General features: G+C 31.0%; 1 protein-coding gene across 18 annotated transcripts in view; it reads left to right on the top strand.

Annotated features, from left to right (window-relative positions):
• LOC145323761 (uncharacterized) overlaps window positions 1–27,024 on the top strand; it is a 180,757-nt gene that overhangs the window by 114,358 nt on the left and 39,375 nt on the right. For all 18 annotated transcript variants that reach the window (XM_080166277.1, XM_080166278.1, XM_080166269.1 and 15 more), the window contains 18 exons: window positions 5,651–5,776; window positions 6,099–6,275; window positions 6,554–6,610; window positions 13,277–13,362; window positions 14,014–14,138; window positions 18,085–18,170; window positions 18,415–18,615; window positions 18,751–18,826; window positions 19,084–19,200; window positions 19,582–19,721; window positions 20,472–20,582; window positions 20,896–20,990; window positions 22,517–22,676; window positions 23,381–23,557; window positions 24,706–24,894; window positions 25,581–25,742; window positions 26,169–26,399; window positions 26,744–26,930. In XM_080166277.1, the coding sequence (XP_080022403.1) occupies window positions 5,651–5,776; window positions 6,099–6,275; window positions 6,554–6,610; window positions 13,277–13,362; window positions 14,014–14,138; window positions 18,085–18,170; window positions 18,415–18,615; window positions 18,751–18,826; window positions 19,084–19,200; window positions 19,582–19,721; window positions 20,472–20,582; window positions 20,896–20,990; window positions 22,517–22,676; window positions 23,381–23,557; window positions 24,706–24,894; window positions 25,581–25,742; window positions 26,169–26,399; window positions 26,744–26,930 (2,503 nt within the window). The remainder of the gene's footprint in view (window positions 1–5,650; window positions 5,777–6,098; window positions 6,276–6,553; window positions 6,611–13,276; window positions 13,363–14,013; window positions 14,139–18,084; window positions 18,171–18,414; window positions 18,616–18,750; window positions 18,827–19,083; window positions 19,201–19,581; window positions 19,722–20,471; window positions 20,583–20,895; window positions 20,991–22,516; window positions 22,677–23,380; window positions 23,558–24,705; window positions 24,895–25,580; window positions 25,743–26,168; window positions 26,400–26,743; window positions 26,931–27,024) is intronic.

Consider the following 27,024-nt stretch of genomic DNA (forward strand, 5'->3'; position numbering starts at 1 on the left):
CCATAACTCACTTAGTCTGTTTGTCCATCCATAATATTTTGTGCTTCGCTACTTATGGATGTTGTCATCCTTGTTTTCCATAAGCCGCAAAAATAAAAGATTAAATTTGTCCGTCCGTTGCGATTTTGTTCTTGATTATTTTGTTTGCATAACCCGCGCATAAATAAAAGCTTGAATTTCATTTGCTTACATTATTACATCAGGATTAACGTTTTTCCAACACAAAAGACATCCTTTATTTGTAGCGAAGCTACTCTATAACTTGTCCATGCGTCACTCTGTGTAAGTTTAGAAAATTATCTTGGTTATGCATGAATTTTTAAGTATAAGTTTGCCTAAGATTTAGTTACTTTTTAATGCAAAGTAGACTTAGTATTTTGTTTAAACGAAACAGAGGTGGATTCTTAAAAAATATTAGGCTCGCTGCTCGCTCATGAAGCAAAATTGTTTTTGTAAAACATCCTCTAAAATAACAAAAAAATCTACAAAAATTAAACAAAATCTTATGCTAATAAGCCTTTTATGATTTAATTTAATTTTTGTAGATTTTTTATGCGATTTTGGAAGATTTTTCACAAAAAATAATTTTGCCTTACCAGCGAGCAGCGACCCAAATTTTTTTAAAGAATATACCTCAGTTTAGCGTTTTTGCACCTAAATACAATAAGATGAGTGGCTGCCGAGCCCTAGATTATAATACATCTATCTATTACATAGGCGTCCAAGGGGGGGGTAATGGGCCATTTGGCACCCCCAAACGATTTTGGGGGTGCCGTAGGCACCCCCAAAAATTTTGTGAACAATACCCCCCCCAAAAAAAAATTACCCCTACCTTGGGGGTGCCGTAGGCACCCCCAACGATTTTGGGGGGGGTATTTACCCCCCCCAAATTGAATGTTCTTAAAAAAAAATTTACTGTCCAACCAGTTAAAACAGTTCTTAACCATGATAACAAAAAATTTAATAGTTTGATCATGTTTTATTTTCTTGGGCCTTTATAAGGGCTAAAACCATCCCGGGGATCTATGATGTAATTGTAAAGCACTGAAGATTCCATAAAATAGATACCTAACTAAATTAAATATTTCATTAAATAATGAAAAAGAATTTCTATAGGCGATTTCTTTTGGGAGGATGTCAGGGTGTCTCAAAACTAGTTATAAAACTTACCAGGACCTTTAAGACGCTTCACTTTAAAGTAAAATCATATTGGTTCATTGGTTAGTGATTTAATTATTGTATTTTTATGTTCTAAAGAATGAGATACTACTATATATTTGAATAGTAGTGACGCCCTTAGCATCTAAGAACTCGTGTTTTCTAAAGGGTAAAAAGGGAGGAGAAAAATAGCCTAAAACCACTCAAAGGATTGACCTATAATAGTGTGGAACCATCATGGGATCTATGTGAAGCTTTCCTAAAAAGGAGAAATCAGTATTAAAAGTAATGAAATCTGAAGCTATAATCAAATAAACCTTACTTACTACTTTATGTTATAAGATAGTACTTATTAACTTAATAGATTAGGTAGGTGCTTTTTTTACATAATTAAATTACCCCCCCCAAAAATTTTACCCCCGGGGTAAATTAGTTTGGGGGGGGTTAATTACCCCCCCCCCCAACAGATTTTGGGGGAGTATTTACCCCCCCCCAACAGACTTTAGGGGGGGTAATTACCCCCCCCAATAAAATTTTACCCCCGGGGTAAAAATTTTGGGGGGGGTAAAAAAAAATTTCGGCGCGCTTCGCGCGCCATTTTACCCCCCCCAAAAAAAAGCTTGGACGCCCCTGATCTATTAGACATGATTTCTATATTTGAATGAAAAAGGATTCGGCTAAGTATTCCAAAATATAATTAAAATCAATGGCAAAGTATCGAACAAAGTTTGTCTTCAACTAAACGTTAGCCCAATAAAAAATATTCTCTCTCTTTTTTGTAACAAATGAACAACTGCTCTATAACTCTCTTTGTCCGTTTGTCTATCTTCATTACTCAAGGATGTTGTCATCCTTGTTTATGTATCAAAACACTTTTGTAGAATGTTTGTCTTCCACATTTGAAAGGGGTGAGGCGTTTAATTGAAATTCTATTGAGAAATGAAAGGGGCAATTAATTACACTCCCATAAAGAGGGGGAAATAGAATTCATTCCAATTATCTATCTATCTATTTTGATCAATATTATAGGCAGATAGGTTATAGGTTTAACTTTTTAAAATGCATTAATTTTTACTTTTATATTCTTGCTATATAAGTATGTTTATGTATGTTTAAGGGCGTGTAGACTGTAGACCTCTCCACCCTTTCCAGGGGATATTTTGGCTAGGGGGTTAAAAAGATGTACAAAATATTTTACCCCTTGAATTTTTTAATCTTCCTTGCCCTAGAGAAGCTTTTCCCTATGGACCTCCATCCCCTGCACCATGTGCACGCCACTTTATTCTGGTAGGGGAAATTCGCCTGTAAATTGTACTAATACTAAAATTGTTGTTTTGTAAACCTCTTTATTCGCTTAAAAACTTATTATTATATATTGATTGGTTGGCTCAAACTAGCAGAGTCCAAACTTCTTAACATTGAGATGTGCATCAATTGTAGTCTAATGTCTTATCCCTTAAATCCCTGGGCTGATGTATTCCTGTTGCTTGCAAGAAAATTATCTAAAAAATGTTTTCAATCAATCTCCCCCGGAATGTATTGCATTTTTTTCAACACAAAAAAACATGCTTTCCAAAATCTAATCTTGCACTTTTTAAATTAAGTCAATTTTTAAATAAAATATCTTTAACATGGTTTGGTTTATAAAGAAAATATGAAATACGATTTATTTTCTTTTTAAAATTTACAAATCAAGGAAGGGAGGGGACACTGAACTGTTAATTTGATAATTACACTAGTACCCAAAGTTTCGTTGGCTCAAAAAACATTGGATACTTTATCAAACTTTGATTGGTCAGTTCCAAAACAGTTGTGTACAAACTTTAAACCAATAATTTTAATCAACCAGAGGGGCAATTTTGATTATCGTGATTGATGATGTACACACATTTATCGTCCATTGTCTTATTTCTTCAGATTCCTGAAACAAATGTCTTTTTGCATTCTTTTCTCCAACATGTGTTTTTTATTTATCAAATTATAACCTTTCCTTTGCAATTTTTAGTAGCAAAAAGTTATTCTCTAACTCACTATGTTGGTTAGTAAGTATATGTAGATACAATTTTTTTGTGAAGATTACACTGACGCATCAGTATTTATTACAGTCTGTCATTCTGTACGCTTATTTATATCTAAGGTGCTTTTTGTAATACGTTTTGAATTTCTTTAAAAACTTTATCCTCTGCTCCATAATTCATTTTGTCCGTTAGTTTGGCTGTCCTAAAAATTGGCTAGAAAAGTTTTCATCCTTGTTTACCCAATTTCTGCACTCATTTTATTCTTTTTGTTTCAATCTCAAATTTCCTTAATTTCTAATTCATACTTTTAATTTTTAAATATTTCTTTTCTTTAACTTTCTAATTTATCTATCTATCCATCTCACTAATGATCTTATTATATTTTAAAAACAATGATAAAAACATCTATGATAGCGAAGCTTTAAACTTGTAGGACGTGCTTAGCTCCTGACATTGTACTTTGTTGTTTTAGGAATCAGTACTTCAAAATTCAAATAAATAGGATATATATTCGACATGAAAAAAGTTTTATCAAAAAGTTATAGATCAACATTTTTTAATGGACAATCGGACATATTGTCAAAGATTTATAAAAAATACTTTCTAAATGTATCTAACTCTTACAGAAATCTCCATGCCAAGTTTAAGATCAATTGGAAAATTTTAACATGCCTGAAATAACAAGGGAGCTAATTATACAGTATGACCCTCGAAAAAGTATTTTTTAGGGTATACAGCCCTTATTTCTTAATGTATCATAAAAAATAGCATATGTCCTTGTTCTCTGTACATTTCCACACAAACATATATGTAAATCTTAATAGCCTTGTTTATTTTTCTAAGGCAATGTTCTTCTTAATTGTTTTATCTGAGTTTTTAAAGGCAAGGCTTTTCTACAGTATGACCCTCGAAAAAGTATCTTTTAGGGTATACAGCCATTATTTCTTAATGTATCATCATAAATAGCATATATCCGTGTTCTCTGTATATTTCCACACAAGCATATATAAAAAAAATTAATTTTACCTCCATTAACACCGGAGATTTTTAGAGCTAAAGTTTTGAAAAAGTGACTGAGAAAAAGAATTTTTTTTGTTTCCCACTATTTTTGGATGGTTACATTATGTCTTTCTGGTAACTGAAGAATGATAAACAAAGAAAAACAAGGTAACAAATCATTTCTTTTTTAATCCACCAAAAAATATAAATTTTTAAAGACAAAAAATACTACTGCATGAATTGATTATTTGCAAATTTCAGGCTATTTACTTACCCTTATTTATGAAAAGGATTAATTATGACAGTTGCTCCGCCCCCTTTTTTGACATCTCAATCACTTAATAGGGGGTTAATTAAGCTTTTTAGACTAAAAATCATTATAATGTAATTTTATTTTCCTTATAACTTTTTTGTTATTAAAGTAAGGATTATGAAACAAAAACAATATTCCTGATATATTGATAAAGATTTATTTGTTTTTTTAATCTAAAACAATTTTGCCTCATAAATAAGTTTTTCAAAATATCATTACACAAAAAAGACTCAAAAATATGTGTAAAAAAATGCTTTTAACTTAAAACCTAAATTTTTTGTTTCATTTTTGTTTAAAGTTTCTGCTAGTAACAAAAATAATAGGATTTCTATCTTAATTTTGCCACAAAAGTCAATTTTTGTTAAAAGTTACTTTTTGCTCAGTCACTTTTTCAAAACTTTAGCTCTAAAAATCTCCAGTGTTAATGGAGGTAAAATTAATTTTTTTATATATGCTTGTGTGGAAATATACAGAGAACACGGATATATGCTATTTATGATGATACATTAAGAAATAATGGCTGTATACCCTAAAAGATACTTTTTCGAGGGTCATACTGTAGAAAAGCCTTGCCTTTAAAAACTCAGATAAAACAATTAAGAAGAACATTGCCTTAGAAAAATAAACAAGGCTAATATTAATTATTTATTCTAATTGAATCTAGTGGCTTCGCCCCATGCCTTTAGTGGTTTTAATTAAGATTGGGATTATATATTTGTTTTGCTTGATTTTGATTGGGCGAAAATCTACCTTTAGACTTATATGGGGGATGAAATAGTTGTAGATTAATGCCAGGTCATTGTTCTATCCCCAATGTGATCCATATGTACAAAATAAAAAAATATAAAATTTCTTAAATTATTCACCGTGTTAATTGCATTTATTTTCATAGTATTTCCTTATTTGATTTGATTTAAAACGTGCATTGTTTTTTCATTTTTAGATCTGTCTGATTATTTATCTATCTTATCAAGCTATTAAACTATCTAGCTACCTAACTATCTATACAACTTTCTAGCCACCAAACTATCTACCTTTGTATATATTTATCTGTCTATCTATCTTATCTATCTATCTATCTTATCTATCTATCTATCTTATCTATCTATCTATCCTATCTTTCTATCCATCTATCTATGTATATATCTATTTATCTATCTAGGTTCCCCACTTTGCATCCCTACGTGGCAAGGAGCGCGAGATTATAATCTTGAGGTCGGATGATGGAGAAAAATGGCGCGAACACAGCCTCGACGCTACAGAGGAAGCCATTCAAGAGATCTTACAGGTCAGCATTCTTTAGATAGTTCTAACGTTTCTGTATAACTATGTTTTTTTTACCTAATATTCTAAATTTAAAAAAAAAAACTGCAGAACAAAATAAGTTTTTAAACCAAAATATCTATTTAGTGATTAAATGGTAATACATGTCAAAAGTTATTTATTAATTTTTGCTAGTTAATTGGCTAAGCCCCTAGCATCTAGGTGGTGGGAAAGGCAGAAAAAAGACTTAAATGGCTCAAAACCATTCATAAAAGCGGGATCTTAACGAACAAACAAAAAAAACATTACTACTTTTTCAGCTGATTTTGACTTTTTTTACTTTTCAGGAAAGCTTCGACGGCGAGGATGCGGCTAGCCAGCTGGAGGATTTGAACACCAACCGCATCACCCGCATTGTCACTACCGACTTCCCGCAATATTTCGCGGTCATTAGCCGCATCCGCCAAGAGCTGCACTACATCGGCCCGGAGGGCGGGCTAGTCAACAGCTCTGTTGTTCCACAGGTTGGCAGTTTATAAAATTATTTGGCTGCTAGTTGAGATAGATGTTATGTTATCCAGTTATCCATCATTGATATACGAACATATACTAGTTGCTTTCCCCTCCCCCCCTCTCCTTAGGGATTATATAGGGTATTAGGGTGTCAAGAAAATAGCCTAAAACCACCTCTAGACATTCATACCTCTTTCCTGAAAGGCATATCTCAATTTGAGCAGCCTTTTCATAGATCTATCATATATGCTATCTAAGTATGCTTTATTCATTTATCTATGTATCGCAGGTTCAAGCAATGTTCCCACAAGGCGCACTCACCAAGAAGATCAAAGTTGGCTTACAGGTAAATATGTTCCGCCCCAGGAAATCCGCCAACGCTACTGGACTCTTCAAGAAGATCACTATCAACCATGTTCCCAAGAAGAAGCGCTTTTGTTTGGTTTGGTAGATTTTCGGGGCGTCCTATTGGCTGATTTTTTTTTGTTTACATCACTTAAACACATAATCTGTCCCTATTGGTTGATCTCTAGTCACATGACAAAATTAACTATTCCAATTGGTTGATCTTTAGTCACATGACAAAATAAGCTGTCTCTACTGGTTGATCTCTAGTCACATGACAAAATAATTTGTCCTTATTGGTTTATCTCTAGTCACATGACAAAATAATCTGCCCTTATTGGTTGATCTCTAGTATTTTACCCTTTCACAACCTTTCCTAGATCATTAATGATTCAAAGTTGCCATAAATGCTTGAAATTTAAGGAATGCTAATAACATTAAAAATTAAAATTTTGCCCATTATCTTGCCTTGTAAAAAATTGTAGCATATCAATTTCTAAAATCCTTTCCATTTGTTCCAAGTACCTCAAATAAAATTGCAATACCAGATTATATTTATTCAACAACAACAAATAATTTACTTGAATAATTTTTAGTTAATTTCACTGCTGTCAATAAACACAAAATTATTAAATATTTGTGTGATTTTTTCTGTGTTTTAATTAATTTGTAGATTTAGGCAATTACAAAATTAATTATTTATGTATTATTGTTTATTTGATGCTTCAAGTTAAACATTTTTTTGCCAAGAACTGAAAATGCAGTGAAAATTTTCTTAAAATTATTACCTCAAACTTGAAGCATTATAACAATTTGAAGAATTTTTGTTATGTTTTTGTTTTTATTACTGTATTGTAAAATATTTTGATGGACTAAAGTTCAAGTCACCTGAAAACATGCATAAGAAAAATATTTCTGAATGCATTAAAAATATTTCTTTAACATATACCTAACTAAAGAACATAAATTTAAAAAAAAATTAATCATAATTGCTAAAAGCCAAATCAGTATTTATTACCAAATCTACCTTTAAACTTCATAAATATTTAAGACTAATAAAAAAGTATTAAGGATGAAAGGGTAGATTAATTATCCCCCAAATTTCAAAATGTGCACAATTTTGTCTTGTATTTGGGGGAAAAAGAAAAGACATGACTTATCTTACATTAACCTATCCCTGTATCCCAAAGAATGCCTAAATACAATGACTTATGTTAGTGTAAGAGAAAAATATGTAAAATATGTTCAGTAAAATTTGCTCTTAAAAAAATTTTTGACAAAGGCACTTCAAAATTTTTATGTATATTTAATTTTTCAAAATCTTACAATTCTTTTGTAAAATACTTTTTACCTAATTAGGAGGATAAGTTAAGTTAGGTTAGGTTAAATCAACTAGGTAATTTACAATTTTTGTAAGATTTTAATAATTGTTTTATTTGTAAGATGTAAATTTAGTCAACACTCTTAGGTTTAGTTTAGGTTTGGTATAAGTTAGGATTATACAGGTTAGGTTAAGCAAGAGTTGACTGTTTCAAACCCGGTTTTTAGCTTACAACAAAATACAAATTTATTTTGATGTTTTTTTGTCAAACAAAGATGTAAATTATTATAAAACTTTGTCTAGTGTTAAAACATGTTAGTAATTATAACAATCATATCCTGTGAAATAACTCTAAGAAACGAGATAAAACGTCCATTCCTTTATATTTGTAGAAAATATGTATGTTATATTAAGAAAAAAAGCAACATAAAATGCAATATTATTAAAGTTCAAGCAAACAAATAATCAAAATAACAATTCAAACATAAACAAGTATAGATTTTCAAGATTAAAACAAAGTTAAAGTTAATATTTAAAATTAGACTTTTCACAAGCATTTGATACTATACATTCCAAGTTACTGTTACAAATCTAAATATTCAATATTTCAAATAACTGATCAAATGGACCTAATCAAAGCTTTTGATATTCTGCATTTAAATTTCTAAACTGTGTACAACGCGACCAATAACAGAATTGCCAACTTTTCTCACAAATATTTCTATAACCATTACTTAAAATAGTTAAAAACAAAAACTGTTAATAGTTAGCTTTAGTATTTGTTGTATTGTAAAATCTAAACTGTTATACCTCTCTTATTCTGTATGCCATGGTTGACAAAATAAACAACAATTACAGCCAAATGCCTACTTTTAAAGCACAAAGTTGACTGGTATTTCTGTGAGCATGTTTATTTGTTTTGGCAACCATGACGTTTTGGCGCCTAAAGATCTGCTTTTTTGGCGCCAATACTTGTTAATTGTATCAACTTTACTGCTTAACTCTTGCCATCCTCTAAATGAAAAGCTCAAGAGCCTTGCAAAGCTCAAAATCAACAAATAATTTTTTAAAAACCCTTTGAAACTTATAGATTAAGTCTTTTTATCAAATCTTTTAGCTAGATATTATTTTAAGCCCCTAATACTGAGAATTATATTTTGTAAAATGGATAGTATTTATTCTGTAGTATTTAATTTAAGTTGTATGTTGTGAATATTTTTGTAATCTTGTGTAAATTAATAGATTAGGACCCTTTTTCTCATATAATTATATATAAAACTTAAATTTATTTTAGAAAATTAGGTCCTTTTCTTAAGGTATAATGTAAATTTTGTTTAATAAATAAAAATCCCCCTTCAAGATATGCATACATTAAATAAACAATTTTTAATGCGATTTTTATCAAAGAAATGGGACTTTAAAATGTGCATTTTTGGGGGTGGATTTTTGTTAATTTTGATCATATAATATGCCCATAAAAATTCAATGTTAATCCAATAAAATTATTTTGAATTAATACCCAACAATAAAATTTAAACAAAAACAACAAATCATCTTTTTGCTTTATCAAAAGCTAAGGTCATCTTTTTGAAATTACAGAATTTTTTGCCAAATAAATGTTCATCATATAAAAAGTTTATGTTTATTCAAAATAATTTTATTGATCTGGGCATAAAAATACATCAGTTTTTTTTTCTCAATAATTTTTTTCTTATTATTTTCTGAATTTCATCAAAATGACCTTTGCTGGTTAGACGAGGAGTTTTTTTCTTTTTTCTTTATTTTAAATTTATTTTTGTTTTGTGAAGTATTTTGATGAAATTCTTTTTTCTTTTTTTTTGTTATTATTTTGTTTATTAATTCATTTTTTATTTTTTGTTATTATTTTGTTTTATTATAATTTTTTTTAATATTCCAAGTAATTATGAATCAAAGATAAAAACACGTTGACCATTTACCTCAAAAGAATGGAAGAGATTATCCTCCCCCCTAATTTTTTTTATTTAATTATTTTGCTAGCTCTTATCCAATTTTGTAACTGTTAATTAAAAAGGCTTAAAGAACTTAGGGCAATCTCTTAATTAGTTGTCTATGGAGTTAACGACGTAATTTGTAAAGAGAACCACTTTCTCTCTGGAAAGATGAGAGGAGGGGGGGGGGGTAGGGTTATCTCCAACTCTATTCTAATAGCATATTTTTTCTTTACAAATAACCTATATCCAAAAAAGATTATTTTTTCTCGATAAATAGCATATCAACGTTTCTTTGATCTGTAAATACTTGGAAATAATTCATTATTATTATTTTATTTCATTTTACATATGAAACAGTATTGGATAATTTTTTGGGGGGTGAAATGACCACAGACTTAAAATTTAAAAGTAAAGATTAGATTATTTCTTCGACCACTTTATCATAGGAGATAAATTTTGTAGGGAGTTTTATACAAATAATTAGAAATGGCAGGTTTTGTAATACAGAATACACTCAAAACTGTCAGTATTAGCATCTCTTTTGGGTAAAAATTTGGCATCTTTAAAAGTAGTAACAAGTTTATTTTAAAAGTTATAAGTACAGAATAATCTTTATTTAAGTGTGTGTTTGACTGAATTAGATTAATAGCTTAAAGGAACCCTGCAAGAAATACACCGCTTTAACTGAGGAAAGACTGCCACGAGTAGACCCATTACCCAAAATTTGAAGCCTTCAGCTTCAATAAAAAAAAGTTACAGACATTTCAAAACATTTTGAAAAATTTTCAATGCTTATGATAGAAATTTCAATATTAAATTACGTCGTCTAGAGGCAAAATTAGAAGCTTTTTTTTGTCAGAAACTTAGGCTGCCAGTAACTGATAACATTCTTACAAAAAAAAACACCTCTTTTCACAGTTAAAATCTCTTTTAAAAAAAAATACATTTGAAAGCGTAAAATCATAGCGGAAAAAATGAAACTAATGTAAGTAATACAGATGATCAACTGCAATTGGTTGTTCAGCGGACTTAGCGCAGACTCGGCCTTCTGATTGGCTAGAAATCCTAAAGGCTGGCTACACTCACACTACAGTACTCTCAGTACAACGCAAATTAAATTGAATTTTTTAAAATGATTTTGACTATAAAAAAGGGAGTTTTAATGTAAAAATGTTATGAGTTACTAGCATCCTAAGTTTCTGCCAAAAATTCAAAAATTAGCTTATAATTGTCTATCTAGGCGACGTATTTTAATAATGAAATTTTTATTATTAGCAATGAAAAACTTTCAAAATTTTTATTGTACTAAAAATATGATTTTGAAATGTCTGTAACTTTTTTGTTATTGAAGCTGGAGGCTTCAAATTTTGGGTATTGGGTCTACTCGTGGCAGTCTTCCAGTAGTTAAAGCGGTGTAGTTCTTGCAGGATTCCTTTAATAATGATAGGAAGGGAGGGGATATTGAACTTTAAATTATATTTTATAAACATGATATCTAATTCGTTGGTTTCGTTTGCATTTATATTAAATATTTAGTAGTTGGTTCGAAATAACAGTGTCTAACTAAACTTTGTTTATCATCATTGGGAATTTTATCATTTATCGTCCATTGTCTTATTCCTTAAGACTCCTGTATTTACTTAAGCATTTTATAATCCAGGGTATGGCGGACAGGGGAAGGGGTGTCTCAATGTCTACACCCCCGTAAATATCGCTTTTTATGAACTGTTTGGGTCCAAATCACTACAATACTATTGATTTACCTTCCCCCCCCCCCCCCCCCCTCCTAATAAGTAATTTCGTGGTTGCTTGTAAGAGGGTTAAGGGATTTCTTTAAAACCATTTTCTTTATCAAACACTATTAGCTGAGCCCCCAGCTAGACCCAGCTAGACCTCTAGGAGATTGTACCGAGGAGGGAGGAGCATAAGTCTGTTTATTACACTAGCCCCCAAAGTAATAAATACTGTGTTCTTACTCATTGGCTCAACAACCTTGGGGACTTTTATTGAATTTTTGATTGGGTGGTTCATTTAGTTGAGTGTCCAAACCACTGATTGTCATCTACTTTTGTTTATCATAATTGGGGATGTACTTTGATTTATCAGCCATTGTCTTATCACTCTAGATCCCTGGAATAGTACCCTCCCCCCAAAAAGATTAAACCATCCCATGACATGCTACATTGTAAAGGAATACCATATCAGTTTAGCGATTAAGGATACAGACAGATAGAAATCCTGTAGCTTTTATATAAGAATATTTAGTTTTTAAAAATATCAAACACTTTAGTAAGGTCTAAACAACACAAATTAAAATTTATTACATTACAATGAAAGATTTTGTGTATAAGTAAATTTTTTTAATTAAGTGGCAGCTTAAAATTTAGTTTTTCTGGTCTAAGTGGTGTAAGAAATCTAAACTTTTTAAATCATTTACTGTTTTATATGTTTTACAAGTTTTTTTTATTTTTATGTTACTTTTGTTACTTTTTTTATGTGCATAATTCGTAAAAAACGGCAAACCATGTAAGAAATTTTGTTAAGTTTAAACTATAGCCGCTAAGAAATTATCGAGACTCACAAAAGTTATCAGAAAATATTAGCGATTTGCTCAAACGTTTTATAATTGTAGATTTTAAATCATCGTATATGAAAACGGATTGGTTAATAGGATATTTTTATGTACGCGACTAAAATAATTTGTTTATACAAAGAAAAATTCCCTATAGTCATTATGTTTGGAATATTTCTGTTTTACAGAATACTTCGTACTATTTTATGACACTGTGACTTCAGACATTTTTTTGATTTTTGTATTAAATTCTGTTGATTGTTTGTCCTTAAACAGTCTGTCCAACCATTAAATAAGGGGTATTCAAAAAGGTTTAGACTTTAAATGTAATTTTCTGTTGTTTCATTGAATTTTATACAAAAAACAGCAGCAGTTTTATTAAAAATTCATCTTTTTTCACTTATAATATATTTGGTCAATTTATCCTATTTTATAAAAAAGTAAGTTGTATGTATGTTTTTGTGACCCAAATAAGATCTCATAAACCGTGCTGTAAAGTTGCTTCCACAAATTTTCAGGAAAGTTGAGTAGTGGGTAAGGGTTGAGAGACACCAAAATATAAATTACCTACCTCCGAGGAAAAATATAAAAAAGAACATTGTGGGGACCCGTAGTCCTCCCCCCCCCTACCTACCTCTTGGGGGGAATGGTTATTAGAGGATAATGGTGAAGCCATTAGTGTTTAATAAATAGGTAGTAGGATTGTTACCAACTTACAGCCAATGTCCCCCAACCCTCTCTAATTTTCAATAATCATAATTATTGTTCTTTTTGTGATTTTTAAATTTGATTTGTTTTCAGGCCCAGCCAATTCCCCCCGAGTTGACCGCCAAGTTGTTGGGTAACAGAGTAGCTGTGTCTCCCATTGTTACTGTCGAACCAAGGAGGTACGTCATTTTTTATTATGAAAGTGCACCACTACTGCCATTAATTAAATATAGAAAATACACCAATAAATTTTTTCCCCGAAATTCAAGCTCTGAAAAGCGTTTAATGTAAATAAATGGATGACAGCTTTCTAGTATGTTTCTAATGTTCTGGATATATACTTTACACTGGGTAATTCTCCATTAAACCTCCCTCCCTTTGTTAAAGCACAAACATACATTTATGGCAAATATGGTTGGAGGACTAAAAAGTCGTCTTCGAATGAATGGTTGTGGAAAATTTATCATTTTGCTTTTACCATTTTATAATATAAAGTGGTAGTGTGTTTTGAAATTGTCTATGGCGATGGGTATCTCTGAGATAGATTTTCGGGTATGCATTCTATGCAGGGATCTCAAGGGATAAGACAAAGATAAATTAATGTACATCCCCAATGACGATAAACATAATCACCCCTTCTTTAGATGAAGATTCTTTTTGTATGAACAATACTTGTTAAAGCCAAACAAACATTAAAGTACCAAATTATTTTAGGCGCCAAATAGGGAAACGTGCTTTAAAAACTTTGGGTACCAGTATAATTTATAGTCCAATGTTCTCTCCCACCCTTTTTCAGAGCAAACATTACAAAAAAAAATATTTTCTTTCAGGCGAAAGTTCCACAAACCTATAACTCTGACCATACCGGTTCCCGTGGCCGCCGGCAAGGGCATGATCAACCAGTACACCGCCACAGACAACCCTCCCACCCTCCGCCTTCTCTGCTCCATTACAGGTAGGCAAGCGTTGCTAGCCACCTGGCGGGGTTAATCAGTACTAAAATTTCATAACTGCTCTGCTCATGCATTATTTTATTGTACTGTGATACCTTTTACTGAAAGATTAATGTTTTAAAAGATCAATTTTACATCATGGTACAATAAAATACATGTATAATTTAAAAATGCAGTTTAAAGGGTCTTTCAAAAAAATTGATTTTTCTTGAAATTAAAAAAAATTAACTGGGAATTTTTTGAAAAACCCTAAGTTTTACCAATATAAATAAAATGGGAGAAAGGGGTAAGCTGGCTAAATTTGATGAGTTCAAAAAATTTACTCAATTCTCAACAATTTTTTTGAACAAATCAAATTATAAAAATTAATGTTGTAAGAAGTGAAAACACTAAAAAAAAAATTCATGGATATGAAACAAAAAAGAAAGTTTGTTAAATGAAAAAAAGAATTTGAATTATAAAATCTTTTTTTAATTGTTTCATATCTAAGAATAGTTGAAAAAATTTGTTTTTGGAAAATTCTTTTTTCAATTGTTTGACAATGAAAAAAAGTGAAAAAAAGAATTATACAAAAAGAAATTAAGTGTTGGTGATGAAAGATTTCTAGTTTTCTAAAATAATAACTCCCTCAATTTTTTTTACTTATCCTAAAAGTGAAAAATGTTATGTTAAATTGAAATTATTATTAAGACAAAAGTAACTTTATTTTCAATTTTAATATAGCATAATTTCTCTTTTAATATGTAAATACTGACTTCCATTGATTATAGATAGAAATTATAGATTTTAGAATTATCTTATACTTATTAGATTTTATCTAAGGACAGATTTTAGAAACTTTTCTCATCCTTTTCTTAACCCTTGATATATAAATACTACTGCATACTTCCTTATAGATATTAGAACATAGATATTTTAGGATATATGTGACCCCCTTGTTTTCATGTGTTGTATGTATACATAGTTTTTAATATAGATGGACATAGACTTCTTTTATTATTATAGCAGTATATATATAGGTAGTTTTTACCCTTTTTAAAAAATTCTCCTAATCTTTGACACTCATTTTGAATAACATTATAGTAGACTTAATATAGAAAATGTTATATAAATAATAAGTGGTAAAAAATCATAGACAGTCAACTTTAAAATACTTCAAAAACTATAACAAAAAAACTTTCAAACAATAACAATAGGTCCAAATAGCATAAATATAATGTTAGAACTATATATCTTCTTTAAAGTAATCATTTTATGAAAACAAATTTTAATTAAATTTTTAATAGAATATATTTCAAATTTTAAAATTTCAAAATTGGTTCTTTTAAAATAAAAAATTGAATTAAAAAAAGTATTTGCAATAATAACTAGTACTAATAGTACTAATTTTTATTAAAAAAACAAAATAGACTTAGATAAAATATGCCTACCAAAAATAAACAAAATATGTTATAGATTAATAAATTAGTACTGCTAGTACCAATTGTTACTGTGCCAAAGTACTTGAGATAGTACTAACTGCTGGTAAAGTACCGCCTAGTGCCTAGTTAGTACTAACTGCTGCTGTTTCTAACTTTGTGCCTGTATTGTTATTGCGTACCACCTCAGGTGTGTTCAGGAAAAGATCATTAAAAGGTAAAATTTGGGCATTTTTTTACATCTCACACACACTCCTTATAGTCAGGCAGTTTTTTTAACTTCAACAAAAAGATAAAGTATTAATAAGAATTTTTATTAAAGGATGTCATGATTTTATTTATTAAATGGCTAAGTTTGGTTTTATATATATAGATTCTAAATTATACTTAATTTGATAATTTAAAAAATTTACTTTTTTCAACAAAAAAATTAAACATGGCATTCTTATATAAAATTTTTAATTTGCCTCATCTCATTTATGATATGTTTATGTATCTCTTATAAGATTATAATTTTTTTTATCATAAATATTTTTAAAATTTAAATTTAACAAAAAACTAAATTGGAAATTTTATTAACGAAGCAAAATCTGTACATCAAAAATGTTGATTATAATATTTATAATTTTTCTACAGTGGGCCGAACAGGTTAAAAAATAATTTCAATCATAAAAATGATTGTTTTTCCACAAGATTTTGAGACAATTTTGAATTCTGACACCACTTTTATTTTTTTCCTTTATTTTTGCTCCCTTTTCTTTTAATTTATGCAAATTGAACCGCTGTGCAAAGTTTGAAACCATCATTTAAATGGTTGAGACTGGACTTTATGAACTCAAACAGATCTTGGATGTAAAGCAACCCATGAGAAAGACATTGTTGTTGTTATTGATCCTTGATTCAGTTTTAATTCTTTTTTTTAAATGAGTGCATGCACCTTGTTCTAAAAGTTGAAAGAACATTTTATCTTTTTAAAAATAGCGACTTAAAATTTTTATAATGATTAAGAGAAGGTCAAAGGGGAAATGAATTTTAACCTAAAAAAAACTATATATAATTTTATATTTTGTTAGTAAACATAATTGAATATTTCCATTTATAGCAACTAAAAAGAAAAATGTTTTTTCCTTATTAATGAACAACTGCACCACTTTTTTTCAATTATGCCCTTCTTATAAAAAAAATATTTTTATTAAAAAACTTTGTAATGGGAAATTTGAGCCATTGTTTTCTATTCCACTTGATATGTGTGCAATTCAAATGAGCACCAACTATTGACAGATTTTATAAGCACAGAGTTAGTATGCATTATATCATTTAACTTTACCCATGAAAGGACTTTACAATTATATTTTCTAAGATTAATTCAGTTTTGGAATCATGCTTTAGGAATACTAAAAAAGAGGGCAATAAAATAAAAAGTTAAACTTTGTACAGTTAAAAATTAAACACTTTTGCATAATTTTATTCTATCCAACTTAAGCTTTTTATATTTTTTCAAGTTTATAAATTAGATTTTATATTCTTAGGTTCATAAATTGTCCATTATTTTTAGATAGTTTAAGTTCCTAAGTGCTAAAAGTTCAGGATTAAAGGTTTTTGGTGCTTTAATATAGTTTTTAGTTTTATTTAGTTTTATACCATTTATAATGTATTAGGATAAAGTTTTTTGTTGGATAGGATTTTAAGTTAGTTTATAATATGTTTACTCATTGTATTTCACCTTATTAAAAAAAATGCCCATATTTTACTATAAATCATTGATATAAAATATACTGTATAAAACCTAAATTTAACCCTTTGATAAAGCTTTTTCAAAATCTAAATGTTATTTGTTATTTTTTAAATAAAAAAAATAATTTCAAAATCAAAGGGTTGATATATAAGGTGTTAATGATTTTGAATGAACAACACTGTAAAGCTAATTATCCTGAGCTTTTAGTCGCAATAACAATTCATTTTCAATAAATATTTTTCATTCCTTAAACTTTTAGAATAGAAGTTTTAACTGCATGTACAGTTACAAAATTTTATCAAAATATTTTGATCCTTATGATATTGATAAAATTGAAATATTTTTCTAGATGAAAACTATATGTATATTATAGCATGAATTGCTTACAATAAATTTTGCTTTTTTCACATTCAGGTTGCTTTTTCACTTTGCTTTTATAGATTTTTAGTGTGCTTTTTTATTCACCTTTAAAATGGAAAGAAGAAAATTTTTGCATTTTTTGTAAAAAGGAAACAATCAAATGCTTGTTACAAGTCGAAAAGTATGATTACTTATTTGATTAGATTTTATATTAAATATTAAATGCTAGAAAACTTTAAAGCAAATTTATCTGTTGTTTTCTTATTTTTTTGTTCAATACGATATTTTTTAAACTAATAATTGTTTATTTGCAAGCTTTGTCCTAATTGGCCATGCTTTTAAAAACTAGTTTTTGATTAGTCAAATTCTGACTAATTGCAAGCATTGATCTAAATGTTATGCTTGTAAACTCAATTGTTATTGGTTTATATTTAGGCGGAACAACTCGAGCTCAATGGGAGGATGTGACAGGTTCGACGCCCCTTACCTTCCTCAACCAGTGTGTCAGCTTTACCACCACGGTTAGTTACTTAGCTTTTAACTTGTGCTTTTGCAGAAGCTATGTGGTTTCTATAAAAGAACATAATCGGAGTATTGACTGTAGGGTAGCCGCACCGCCAAAATTAAAAAAAACAATACAATTTTATACTAAAAAAAATAAAAATGTTAACAACTCTTCCTCATTCAATTCCAAGGAAGAAATTTAATATTTCTTTTGGGCGTTTGTTATCGAATGAAATTTACTTACACTACCATTAATTACAGGTGTCTGCCCGCTTCTGGTTGATGGACTGTCGCAACGTGCAGGAAGTTACCAAAATGGCGACCACCCTGTACAAGGAAGTCATCCATGTGCCCTTCATGGCCAAGTTTGTGGTATTCAGCAAGCGCCACGAACAGCTGGAAGCGCGCATGCGCGTCTTCTGCATGACCGACGACAAGGAGGAGAAAACACTGGAGCAACAGGTGATTTTGGGGCTATTATTTTTCGCGCGTTTTTTAATAGTTCATACATCTATCTACCTATACATACAAGTATATATTTATTTTCTTATTTTCTTTCTATCTAACTTTCTATCTACTATCTATCTTGTATTTCAGGAGCATTTCCACGAGGTAGCAAAGTCCCGAGATGTAGAAGTACTGGAGGGTAAAACCCACTACCTGGAATTTTCAGGTAATTAATCATCCGTTTATTGACAGAGAGGGAGGAGACATTGGAATATAAATTATATTGGTACTCATAGTTTTATAAGGAATTTATCTTATTCTGTGGGTTAAAAACTTAGGATACCTTTATTAAAATTTGAGTGGTTGGTTACAAACTAATATGCCCAAACTTTTCAACCAATTGTTGATGCCTCCCCCCCCCCCTTTTTAATTCCAAATTAATAAGTTGTCATGAAAACTAATCCAATCTTTATATTATAACAGGCAACCTGAACCCCATAACCAAATCTGGTGATCAGTTGACCAACAGATTCCTGGCCTTCAGAGAAAATAGGCTACCTTTCTCTCTCAGAGTTAGGGACCCTAATAGTGAACCTACAGGTTAGATGACAAGATAGATAGATGGATTAACACATAGATACAAGAAAGATAGATAGATAGATACAACTGAGTTAGGGACGCTAATAGTGAACCTACAGGTGCATATAGAATATAGTTAGATAGATAGATTGACACGCATATATAGATACAAGAAATATTTATAAATAGATAAAAAGATTTTTCCCACTCAGAGTTAGGGAACCTAATAGTGAATCTACAGGTACATACAAAATATATTTATAAAGAAATATAAGAGAAATATAGAAAGTTAAATCTCCCTACAGAAAAACAGATACAGATAGAAAAAAATCAAAGACTTGCTGACTGTCGGAGGACTGAAAGACAGACTAAAAAAATGAAAATAATAACAATCCATTTTAGGTCGTATAAGCTTCTTCAAGGAGCCCCGCCAGGCCAAGGGCGAAGCCCTGGCTACCCCCATCTGTAATCTGAATATCAACCTTCCTGCTGATATTAGTCCGGATCATACTTTCACTGACAAGGACCTACTTGCTATCCAGGTATATATTTTCTATCTTACATTGATATCCAGGAATATATTTGCTATCTTACTTTGCTATCTATATGTCTAGCAGTTAGCTAAAAGTAGTAGCTCAGTGGTAAGGCACTGATTTACGGTGGTGAGAGTTTGAGTTCAAGTCCACATGTGGCAACTCGAATTTCTCAATTGAAATACATTCACGCAACTTCCCCTTGGTTGTGTAAGAAGGGAGATAATTGACTAGTTTGGATACTCAATAGTCTCGTACATAATATCAGTGCAACCCTTACCCAAGCTCCTCTGTGGAGAGCGTGATTCATTACGGTGACTTAATTTGGGACACCTGCCATACTCGACGAGGGTGCGGTATTAACGAGTACATAGCTCCCATGAGATATAGGATCAAGTCATGGTGGCTAGTATATTAAAGTGTCTCGTCCTACTCCAGTACTACTTCGGTCCAAACTATGGCTACCCACACACAACTAAAAGTACATCACAATACAAAAAGTATATCTATCTATCTATTTAGGCAAAGTACAGTTTCCTAAGAGAGGCAGGGTACGGGAAGTACAACACAATACAAAGAGTATTTCTATCTATCTATTTAGGCAAAGTACAGTTTCCTAAGAGAGGCAGGGTACGGGAAGTACAACACAATACAAAGAGTATTTCTATCTATCTATTTAGGCAAAGTACAGTTTCCTAAGAGAGGCAGGGTACAAGAAGTACAACACAATACAAAGAGTATATCTATCTATCTATTTAGGCAAAGTACAGTTTCCTAAGAGAGGCAGGGTACGGGAAGTACAACACAATACAAAGAGCTGATCTCCGAATTTCTGACATCTCCAATCTGCTTGATAAAGATTGGATAAAGGTAACAATTTATTTATTTTTATGATAAAATGTAAGCAACTTTTGTTTATTTTTAGTATATATGTATGTCTGTCTTTCAGTCCTTCTGTCAGTAATGCTGCTCTCTATTCGGTTCTCTCTGTCTGTACTCTGTATGTCTCAATAATTGTACATTGTAATTGACCAATGATAAAATCTAAAATGGCCTATAATTATTGTAATTTACCAATGCACTGGTAAAATCTGTACTGGCCTATCAATGGTCATTTGTATTGGATGACGTCATTATTTATTAGTCACTGTAAGCTGCTTCTAAAATGTGTATCAATCTGCAGGTGGCCAGAGAGCTAGATATCGAAGACCAAGACATCAACCTGATAATTACTGAATACCCGGACAATGTTGGCCAACAAGCCATGGTCATGCTCAGGTAAAATAATAATATGGAAAAGTTTCCCTTAAAGTGATTAGTCGAGCACAGAACCCCTCCTTCAATATTTTTTTAATAAACTTAAATTAAGGGCATTGTGGGTTTTATTATTATTTTAGGACAGGTTGGGTTAGGTTATATTAGGTACTAGGCTGCCATGAATTGCTGGGCCCCGCATTTATAGGCCTCAGGTTTATCCCCCCCCCCCATTGGCGAGGCACAGAAAAAAAAACTATCCCTTTCCCCCCACTCCTTATTTTATGTACGGTTTTCAGTGCTTGATGGGCACTATGTGGGAAAGTACCAGTTGAATTCAATTTGATTAAAATTGGCATAGCATGACTATATCTATAGAGTTTATACGCTTTATGACCTAACAATTACTAGAGTCTTACATTCAAGATTCAAATGAATAGGACAGTTTTAACATACCTAAGTTTACAATATACAAATAAACAAATATTTATTATTTTAAAAATTAGAATAAAACGAAAACTATGTATGAAATGATAGCTTTACTAGATAACATACATATAAGTTAAACATATGATCAGAAGCCATATAAAAAAAATTATAATAACTTATATATAAACCACACTGATATTTATAATCATTTGAAAAAAAAACAAGTGCAATTATATTTATTACAGCGCAGTTATGTATTGTTTGTCAATAAATCAATAGATTTCAGTATATGCAAGCTTTAATCTATTCCACATACTAAAAATATATATTTAAAATTTGATTTTAATTTAAACTTTGGTTTTACAAAACCAGGAACTTTTTAGTGGTAAAGGAGATATTTTTGTTTCTGTGCATATCTACATATGGAAATTGTCATTCTTTTTTTTCATAATTTTTGTTATTTTACATGACTAATGACGTATAACAACTCTTATATAATCAAAAGAATATTTAGATATATTGTATAATTATCTAATAAAAAGGAATAAGACAATGGAACTAATTTTGATGCGAAAATGTGCGTTTGGTAGATTATACATTTAAAGTATTTGATATTTTCAACATGTTTTTGACAAATTTTAATATTAAATTAGTTTAAAACTTTAAAAAAATTTGCAAATATGGTCACTATCCTTATACTAAAGTAACAGGATGTCTGTGTGATTGTGTGTCTGTACCGAAGGATCTCGCTAACCGCTGAACCGATCGGGTTCCCCTTAACAGGTTAGCTTCTCATAGGTTCCGGGAAGGTTTATAACTATTTTCTTGGAGGTGGAACACCCCCAACCCCCCAAATTTTTTATTTTATTTTTTCTTTTAAAATCTAAAATAAGAAATTGGGTTATTAAATTCGACTCTCTTCTCCTCAAGTGCCCCTAGAGGCCTCTAGGGGGCGTATCCGCTAGTAATATATATTCTACTGGAGAAGATTTTCCTTTTTTATGGTATAGCTCTGTACTGCAGCTTTTTTTAAACAAAATTCTATTATTTTTGGGTAAAAATCTTTGAAATTTTCAACAAGAAAATCTACGAAAAAATGTAGAAAATACTATTCATTTCAGGTTATGGCTGAACACCGCTGGCAACCGGGCAACTGGTAACATCCTGAAGGACGCATTGACCGCCTGTGGCCGTCAGGACATTATTGACAGCTGCGCCCTCGAGCTGGCCGAGGTGACCGACAAAGAGGAGCTCAGCAGAGCTGAGAACCAGCTCGGAAAGGTAATATTTAATTATAGACTAGCGGATTCGATCTCACCCCACTCCCATTTTTGATCATAGTTTTAAAAATAGAGATTTCTTTTTTTTTTTGGGGGGGGGGAGGGTAGGTAATTTTCTAGGAGCGATTTATCTTAGGAGGGTAGTGGTACCTTACTCTAAAATAGTTATAAACCCCGTAAAGGAGAACCATATCAGTTTAGCAGTTAGCGAGATCCCTTGGTACACACAGACAGACAGACACACAGACATAGATCCTAATACTCTTTTCAAAGTATTTATTAATCTAATCTAAAAATGGAATTCTTAACAGACAAACAGTTTATTATATGAATACCCAGGGTAAAGGGAATGATAATTCTGACAAACAATTCTAAAGGAAAATTTCCTCCACAACCCCCTTCTCTTTTCCTCTCCAATTCTTACCCACCACTCTTCAGTTATATGAGAAAAAAAACAAGATATACAGCTAACTTCCAAAGGTTTCGTGATTTTTTTTGTAGAATTTATTGTTACAATAGCTAGGCCTGATTAATACCTATTATATTTAGTCACATATGATAAAATTCCAAAAATTATTCTATTTATGTATAAATAAGTATTATATGTATAATGTGTACCAATAATTTGGTCAGATTGTTCTTACACTGTGTAACCCAAAATTAACTAAAAATCAAAATTTTATGATTAACAAAATTCTAAACTAGGAAAACGGCTTCCACGGAAAAGCAAACGGCGGAACGGCGACAATTGCCGTCGAGGAGGAGCCCATTGCTCCGTTAACCCCATCGCCGACACCTGCAGCCCGCCATTCGACGGCCGCTGGTGGCGGAGCCACTCAACTGAAGCGTGATTTCAGCATGGATGTCAGCTATGATGAGCAGGTCTGTTCATTTATCAAAATGTATTTCAAATTTTTTTTGCTGAAAATAAAAAAAATTTTAGGTTACACATATCTTTTTTGCTAAAACATAGTAATTGGGGAGTATTTATTTTCATAGTTTTGGTAATTTAGGGTTATTTTTTAATTTAAGTGAATAATAATTTTTAATTTCATTTATTTCCATTCATTGTAGATGTTTTACACGTCTGAACTAAGTTACAAGTAAAAGAGGACTATCCACGAACAAGAGCAAGTGATTCTAAGCATCTTCCAGCATTGACCCATACTATTTTTTTTAGCAAATATACTAGGTTTATGTTTAATATTTGCTTTATCGACAAAAAAGTTAGGTTTTACCATGGTTTTATATGAAAAAACTTTGAAATGTTAAGCATTGTTTGGTGCAATATTATCGAATGTTTTGATGAGTTCAAACTGTTGTTTAAAAGCTTTGACACAAAAGTATACTATTGTGATTAAAAATGTATACTTAGAAAAAGGGTTGGTAACTTGTAAACAGTTTAATTAATGTACTTTTGCAATTTACAACATTTGATGCTTTTCTGCAGTGTTATTTTATTTTGTCCTTTGAACTCAACAAAGCATTTGATGATATTGCTTTAAAAATTGCTTTACATTTCAAAGTTTTTTTCATATAAAACCATGGTGAACCCTAACTTTTTAGTCGATAAAGGAAATATTAAACATAAACCTAGTTTATTCACAAAAAAAATACTATGGGTCAATGCTGGAAGATGCTTAGAATCACTTGCTCTGGTTCGTGGATAGTCCCCTTTTATAGCCAGATGACCTCTCCTTCCTTAAAAAAGACGGGCATCAATAATTAATTCTAATCATTATCTATCTATTTCTGTGATCTATCTATCCATATAAATTATGTATCTATCTATCTAGGACATGTACCACAAGGACAGAGTAGAACAGATGCATCAAATATCCGAAGAGGAACCAGTAGGAGCTGCCACTACTACTATCTATCTATCTATATTAATTATGTATCTATCTATCTATCTAGGACATGTACCACAAGGACATAGTAGAACAGATGCACCATATATCAGAAGAGGAACCAGCAGTAGCTGCCACTACTATTATCTATCTATATTAATTATGTATCTATCTATCTAGGACATGTACCACAAGGACAGAGTAGAACAGATGCACCAAATATCCGAAGAGGATCCAGCAGGAGCTGCTGCTACTACTACTGAGGAAGAACCACAAGAAGCCAGCACCACTACCACTACTACTGCAAGAGATAGTGATAATGAAACTAAATACAGAGCTGAAGAAAAAGAGGTTGAGTCTATTGGCGAGGTAAGACTATCATTTCAATTTATGATATATATTATTTTCTTGACTTTTAATCAGATAAATGTCAGGTAGGGAGGGGGCATTGGACAGTAAATTACCCAAAGTGTTATTACCAAGTTGGTTTATTGGTTGGTGTTCAAATTTTTACAGTAATTAAATGTATTGTGCAGAATGGGTAATATTAAATTAATTATCATGGGATACAAGTTTATAGATTTATTTCCCATTGTCTAATCCCTCATGATATAAGCCTCCTTCTAAAGAAAAAGAAAACAATTATTTGAAAATAAATGATTTCCTAAATTTTATAACCTCGTTCTGTCATTGGATAGCTTAATTCTCGGATTCCCTAAATTCAAGTTTTCTTCTCTCTTAATTTAGAATTGCTATTAAATATATTTCAGTCAGTTTGACTTTACCAAAGCATTTAATGGAAGTAGATATTTTATTCCCTTCTAATAGCTGCGTCCCTGGCATCTATAGGCTCCGTATTAAAAGGGAAGATAGGCACAAAAATAGCCTGAAGCCATACCAAGACTTTAATCTGGAAATAAAATAGCCTAAACCATCCAATGATCTCTGTAAAGCTTCCCTAAATTAGAGAACTCAATTGGTTCTGTAGTTATCGATATCTTAAACTACAGACAAAAAAACCTTACTACTTTTCTATAATAGGATTACATTTTTAGGTGATTGAAGAAAAGTTTGAGGAGATAATAGTCGAGAGGGGAGTACGAGAGGAATCAGTTAGCAAGGAGGAGACAGCTACCAAAGAACAAGTTGTTGAGAAGAAGGAGTCAATTATTGAACAGTCAGCTGCTATCATTTCCAAAGAGTCATTTACACAGAAGGTGAGCTCTTTGTATGTTTCTATAGTTTGAATACTATGACAGAAATTATACTCTTTGAATGAATATGCTAATATTACTTGGATGTTGCACCAGATTTTTATGTTCACTGATGATAAAGCAATGCTCGCAGCTGCTTAAAATAAAGTTACTTCTAATCCACCCCCTTTAACCAATCCCCTCTCCTCCTACTTGATGAACGAACTGACCAATAATTGAGGTCCATATTAGCAAGCTAAACTGACGACTAATTTTCTCCTGTCAATATATCAACGTATATCTTTTATCCAGTACTCCTTATATCTTTAAAGGAGCCAATAAATTTTTTTTTAAGCTCTTATTTTTTTACAAGAAAGTTATAGATAAAATTATAGAAATGTTATTGAAATATAACTCAATGTATTTTTTCAATGATATCTTATTTTCCAGGAATCCGTATCATCTTATGAATCCTCAACTGTGCAAGAGTCAAGCTACCAGGCGTCTGAGAGTAAATTTGAGGCAACTGAAAGCAAAATTGAGGCCTTCGAAAGCAAACTTGAGGCTTCTGAAAGCAGAATGGAGGCCTTTGAGAGCAAAATGGAGGCCTCGGAAAGCAAAATTGAGTCTTCTGAAAGCAGCTATCAAGCAACAACTGAAATTTCAGAGCAGCTTCAAAAGGTTTTGTGACTATTTTTAAAAGCGAAGCTTTTCTATAATTATTGTTGTTCCATATGTCCGTCCGTCCGTGACGGATAGCTTTTTTCGTTAATTTAGGCACGTTAGAATTGTCCTATCGATTCCAAATTTTGCATGGTGATTCTGTAATAGTTAGATAAAATTTCATGTTTAAACTAAATTTTTGCACTAAGAGGATTTGTATTAGAATTAATATTCTGTGCAGTTTAGTCACAGTGTATGTTATGAGGTAAAATATTGTAAGCTTGTTAACATACTATTAATACACAAATATAACTTTTAATCATTTATTTTTACGATATTTTAAATTGTTTTGTTTGTTTTAGACAAGCCTAAGTTCCTATGAGTCAACTACAAGGGCAGAAGAATCTGTACTTAGTGAACAAAGTTCTTTTGTGCAGCAAAGTACAATGGTACATGAGCAACAAAGTACATTAGAAGAGGAAAGTACAATGGTACAGGAAAGTACCCAGCAAATGATGCAAGACAAAGAGGCAGAGTCAAGTGACTCAGGTATGAATTTATACTAAAGATAATCAATAATTCTTTATATTTTTGCTTTTTAAAATAGACTTCTGAAATATTCTTGTTCACTTCATTGATCAAT

Source organism: Acartia tonsa, chromosome 7, assembly GCF_053477335.1.
Source record: "Acartia tonsa isolate MP-2025a chromosome 7, ASM5347733v1, whole genome shotgun sequence".
NCBI classification, from domain to species: Eukaryota; Metazoa; Arthropoda; class Copepoda; order Calanoida; family Acartiidae; genus Acartia; species Acartia tonsa.